Source organism: Chelmon rostratus, chromosome 3, assembly GCF_017976325.1.
Source record: "Chelmon rostratus isolate fCheRos1 chromosome 3, fCheRos1.pri, whole genome shotgun sequence".
NCBI classification, from domain to species: Eukaryota; Metazoa; Chordata; class Actinopteri; order Chaetodontiformes; family Chaetodontidae; genus Chelmon; species Chelmon rostratus.
The window spans coordinates 450,009-456,008 of record NC_055660.1 but is presented as its reverse complement, the minus strand read 5'-3'; the positions used below and the strand labels follow the sequence as shown (position 1 = coordinate 456,008).

At 46.0% G+C, this 6,000-nt stretch overlaps 1 protein-coding gene across 2 annotated transcripts in view; it reads left to right on the top strand.

Moving 5' to 3' along the window:
* The first annotated feature begins 3,940 nt into the window (after positions 1 to 3,940).
* Positions 3,941 to 6,000, top strand: part of LOC121603855 (echinoderm microtubule-associated protein-like 6) — a 33,457-nt gene continuing 31,397 nt past the window's right edge. For both annotated transcript variants that reach the window (XM_041933116.1, XM_041933115.1), the window contains exon 1: positions 3,941 to 4,137. In XM_041933116.1, coding sequence (XP_041789050.1) covers positions 3,941 to 4,137 — 197 coding nt within the window. The remainder of the gene's footprint in view (positions 4,138 to 6,000) is intronic.

Here is a 6,000-nt window from a genome sequence, read left to right as displayed (position 1 = left end):
GCACCCCAGGGCACCGTCCTCTCACCTTTCCTCTTCACCATCTACACCTCGGACTTCACCTACAACACAGACGGCTGCCATCTTCAGAAGTTCTCTGACGCCTCGGCCATCGTGGGCTGTGTGTCAGAGGGGAACGAGCTGGAGAACCGGTCGGTCATTATGGACTTTGTGGACTGGTGTGAGAGCAACCACCTGTGCTTGAACACCTGAAGATGAAGGAGAAGGAGGACACTACCACACTCACCAGTGAACATCCAGGGGGAGGACATTGAGACAGTGGACAGTTTCAAGTACCTGGGTGTTCACCTCAACAATAAACTGGACTGGTCCCACAACACCGATGCCCTGTACAAGAGGGGCCAGAGTCCCTCCACCTCCTGAGGAGACTGAGGTCCTTCGGAGTGTGCAGACCCCTGCTCAGGACTTTTTCTGACTCTGTGGCAGCCTCTGCTATCCTCTACGCTGTCGTCTGCTGGGCCCCCGGCAGCACAGAGCGGGACAGGAAGAGACTGAACCAGCTGGTCAGGAGGGCCGGCTGTGTCCTGGGCTGCCCACTGGACTCTGTGGAGAAGGGGGGTGAGAGGAGGCTGTTGACCATCATGGACAGCAGCTCTCACCCACTGCACCGGACTGTAGAGGAGCTGAGCAGCTCCTTCAGTGGCCGACTGAGACCCCCCAGTGCAGGAAGGAGCGCTGCCACAGGTCCTTCATTCCCCCCACTGTCAGACTGGACAACTCATATGTACAGTTATTATGTGCAATAACCTCTGTTCTTCTCTGATTACAAACATCCAAACAGTCAAATCCACCACTGCTGAGAATAAGACACTTTCTCTTTTCTCTTAAACTTCCTGTACATGGGATACTGAGTTCTTTTATTTTTTAGAAAGTGAGTAAATTTCTCCAGTGTGAGATTAAGTCTTATTTTATCTCTGTAAAGGCTGTGTGGAACGGTTTGTCCTGATGTTGTCATAGCGACAGAATAAGAAAACTGCTGAAATGAAAGTAGACAAAGCCCCCATGAAGAATCTGCTCCTTCCTACCATGAGGGGATCTGAGTGTTTCCTCCGCCTGTCAGAGAGGATCTCTGCAGCAGGTTGATCAAGTCCGTGTTACAGACCTGATCTGAAGTCAGCTGGTCAGCCAGCTAATCTGCAGCAGATAGGTTAATCTACTACACCTCCCACCATGCACTGCGGGTTCCTGAGAGCAGAGTGACAGCGAGTCTGTGATTCTCGAATCCGCTGCGCTCCGAGCGGATCTCCGCTAAAACCGCACCTGACCCGACGGAGGCGCGAATCTCGCGGCGGTTAGCGCGAAGAAGACCGGAATCTGGAGCGTTGGACTTCAAAATAAAATCGAGCACATCGTCAATTAAAAAGAAAGATAAATTGTTTCAAAATAGAAACATGAATTGTTTGCGTAGAAAGATCAAGACGATCAGAATAAAACGGTAAAAATCAACTATGCATGTATATACAAATATATGTACATTATGTTCCCTTCTGATATTTCTGCTGAAAAATAACATTAAACGAAACTAATAGGTGTAATTTAAATGTGTTTATTTTATATCGCTGCAACACTCGTAAAAAAAGCGCTGCCAGTAATTTATTTTGAAAGCCTTAAAGGATGTGGAGGTGTTAATTCTTTCCGTCTTGACGCTGTCAGTGATCCCTGGGATTCCCGTTAATATTCCGACTTTCTTCATCGTCCTTCTGTATTTTCTGCACCGGGCAGCCGCTGCAGGTCTCTGCCGGGTTTCGGCGTTTGTCCGCCGTGCCGCAGGAGCAGGTCCAGTCGGTGTCGGACGGTGCGGATGTTGGTTTTCTGCGGGTTTGGATGCGGACTGTCGGGATAAATCGGTGCTGTAATCTCCAGATTTCTACTGGAAACAGCGAACAGACGGCGGCAGGAACCAGCGGGGGGATTTTCAGTGATTTCAGCCTTCAGACCCTTCGTTAGTGGGATTACCTGAAATTAACGCCAAATGTCGGTTCTTTTATTAACGGTCCTAACGGAACATCAACAGGAATAATCCAGGTTAGAGCGACACGTTTCCCCTCCGCAAACTCATTTTATTAACCTGCTGATACAGTGACATGTGCTCTGAACTGGTTATCTTCATCTTATACACCGAAACCTGCCTGTCATGGCCCCAGTTCACTGATTTCTGCAAAGCTTCAGTCAGACTTCTGGGACAGATCCGGTTTGAGTCATTAGGTCAAAAAATTATAACATATACACACATATACATATATATATATACAAGTCCCAGAACGGTTCCTTTAGGTTCCTGCACATGCTGTTAGCACTGTTCTAGTCACATTTAAAGGTTCTAGTCACATTTAAAGGTTCTAGTCACATTTAAATGTCCTCTGTTAGCACTGTTCTAGTCACATTTAAAGGTCCTCTGTTAGCACTGTTCTAGTCACATTTAAAGGTTCTAGTCACATTTAAATGTCCTCTGTTAGCACTGTTCTAGTCACATTTAAAGGTCCTCTGTTAGCACTGTTCTAGTCACATTTAAAGGTTCTAGTCACATTTAAATGTCCTCTGTTAGCACTGTTCTAGTCACATTTAAAGGTTCTAGTCACATTTAAATGTCCTCTGTTAGCACTGTTCTAGTCACATTTAAAGTTTCTAGTCACATTTAAAGGACCTCTGTTAGCAGTGTTCTAGTCAGATTTAAAGGTCCTCTGTTAGCACTGTTCTAGTCAAATTATTTGATCAGAATTATGTCATAATTAAATAATAATCATAAAATGCCTAAACCTCAGTGAGGTTAGTGAATCTGTTTCTGTGCAGCTTCGATAACATCCAGTCATGTGCTACAAACGTAATGAGCCCAGTTTTCCCTTCAATACGAAGCATTTTATTTTGTAGGCTAAACGCTAAACAAGTATTTTTCATTGATCGGTGGGTCTGTTTTTAAAGCTAAAGGTAAATCAAAGACTTCAGGCCACGGCTGTGAAATTCAGAGTCAGATGTTTCTGCTTCGTTCCAGATGTTCACAGCTGTCTGTACATGAAGTGGTGAAGAAAGAGCTTTTATTTTTGTAGAAGTACAAACATCGTCCAGAGTGATGTACAGTTTCCCTTCTTCTCATCAGGGTTGTTTAAACGAAGCCGGCTGATTCCTGATCAGCTGCTGATCTGCGGATCCCTTGAATCAGCGGCTGCCGGTCTTCACGCGGTCTGTCAGGGTGATGACCTCAGTATGTCCTCACGACCTTCACTCGTTTCCTACAACAGAGTCAAATAGTTTTTGTGACAGTGCAACAGCTTTCTGTTTGGAGCGTTAGCGGCTAAAATAATTGAATTAACAGTTAATTGTTTTAAATAAAGATTCCCTCAACACGACCACAGTGAGCGAGGTTACTGTTCGGACCGATAAAGAACTCCTGAGAACAGTCGTCGTCCTCTTTAAAGGTGAAACCTGCAGAATTAAAGGGGCGGTCTGAACACATTACGGCTGCAGGACGTCACGTAGCGCTGATGCTTCAGCCTCAGCACGTTCACGCCGTCATTTCATCAGTGAAAAACAAAAAGTAGAATTTTAGTGTGTTTGTTTTGTCGATGACTCCCTGCTGTGTCATCAGTTTGAAGCAAACATCGTATGAGTTTTCGCTAACATTAGCTAGCTGCAGAGAGGCTGCAGGTTGGAATTATGGGAAGTGTAGTTGGGTGTAACTCGGTTAAAGAGACTGCCATGGTGGACCATAGCTACCGTCAGCGTTAGGACCACAGCGGATTTGGATGGACACGGACACGACTGTTTTTGTGTCCGTACAGGAGAGATTTTTCGTAGCAGATGCTACATCACCGTCGCTCAAGACGAACCTGCTCAGAGCTCGTCAGACTTCCTGGTTTAACCAAGAAGACGTTCTTTTTTTTTTCTTCGTGGATCTTTGACGTCGAGTCTCCAGTTTTGAGTCGACATGTCGGACAAGACGGCGCCGCGCTGCCAGCTGAGGCTGGAGTGGATCCACGGATACAGAGGTCACCAGTGTCGCAATAACCTGTACTACACCGCGGGAAAAGAGCTGGTGTACTTTGTGGCCGGAGTAGGTGTGGTCTACAACACCCGAGAGCACACCCAGAAGTTCTACCTGGGACACAACGATGACATCATCAGGTAAGATCGTGTTCTCGGGTAGAGGGTACCGCTGTGGTTAGTCTGTTCCTCACGCTAATGTGGCACGAGACGAGACGAGACGAGCATCAGCACCTGGTTGACTCATCAGAACACAAGATGAACAACTGTTCAGTAAAATATCTGGTTCTTAGTAAGAAGTTAAATACACAGTCGGTAAATACAGAGAGTAAAAGTACACAGTAAATATGAGATAAGATCAAATTTATTGATCTTACAGCGACAGAGACAGAAAAAGAAATGAATAGAGAATACAAAATCAAATCAAACTAAATATACGTACAGTTTAAAATATATATATACAGTAGGTACAAAAAGTAAATACACAGTAAATATACACAGTAGATACACAGTAAATATATGTACAGTCTAAAATATATACAGTACGTACAAGCAGTAAATACACAGTAAATATACACAGTAAATATATGCAGTATGTGTGACTTATATTAAATCTAATTGTTGTGTCATCACCTGTTTGATTGATGAGCAGGCAAGCATGTTTCCATGGAAACAGCAGATTAAGCTGTTCAGTTTGAGAGAGAGTTCACACTCACACACACACACACACACACTCTTGTGGTCCCCCTTCAAGACCGGGGCCACAACATGGAGAATGGAGGAGTCGAACACTTGATGTGTGGTGAATCAGAAACAGTCAACCGGGGGCCTCTGGGCCCCTGAGGGTCTTGGCCCCTCAGGTGGTAATCTAGCATCAGGTGCAGCCTCCTGTCACCCTGAACAGTTTAAGTACTGGATGGGTGATTTTTCATCATGAGATGTTGAAGTGTCCCTGAACGCAGCACAAAGAGCCGTTATCACCTTCTACTCTCAGCTCCATCACCTCCATCACCTCATGGTGGAGCGGAACAAACACTGTGAAGTCTCACTGGTATCATGCTTCACACTCATTGGCTAACAGACACCAGCTGACGAGTAACAGTGTAGTGTAGCTGACCTGTGGTGGATGAGTTAGCTCACCTGACTGAACGGCGACACGCTGCCGCCTGATAGATGGAGGCAGGAAGTGGGCGTCAGTGTTTGAGTCCCTCGGCCTGATTGGAGCAGACAGCCGGAGGAAAAACCCTGATGATGAAGATGAGCTGATGAAGGCTGCTGATGTTTTGAACACAGTTCTTCCCATCATGCTGCAGAAAACAAAAAGGTGCCTTTTAAAACTGGAGAACTTCATCATCATCATCCTCATGTTTCCTTCAGTATCACAGTGATCCACTGATAGTTGTCTGTACATCACCTGCTAACAGGTGCTGCTAACAGGAGCTGCTAACAGGAGCAGCTAACAGGTGCTGCTAACAGGAGCAGCTAACAGAAGCAGCTACAGGAGCTGCTAACAGGAGCTGCTAACAGGAGCTGCTAACAGGAGCAGCTAACAGGAGCAGCTAACAGGTGCAGCTAACAGGAGCTGCTAACAGCTAATTCAGCACACTATCAATGGAGACAGTTCAAACAACAGGGCTCATGTTGTAACCCACGGCTAACTCACTGTCTCCATGGTAACATTATACTTCCTGTTAACAGGAAGTTTAATGAGGGTCAAGAGGCGACATTAAGTCCTCGATCAGAAAAATCACAAATATTCTTTGTTATTTGAGGAAAGCAGCGAGCTGCAGCAGTCTGCTTCTTCTGTGTGCAGAAACGGAAAGGCTTCAGCCAATCGCAGCACAGCTCTCGTCTCTGTGAGGTCACGCTGGTCTCTTGCTGCCCTGTGATGAGGTCAGAGTTTTGGCAGGAAGTTGAGTAACATGAGTTACTGTGACATCGGAGGAGCTGCAGGACTTCCTCCTCGCTCCCTGACCGCAGGCTTCAGACGCACTGTGCTCGGTG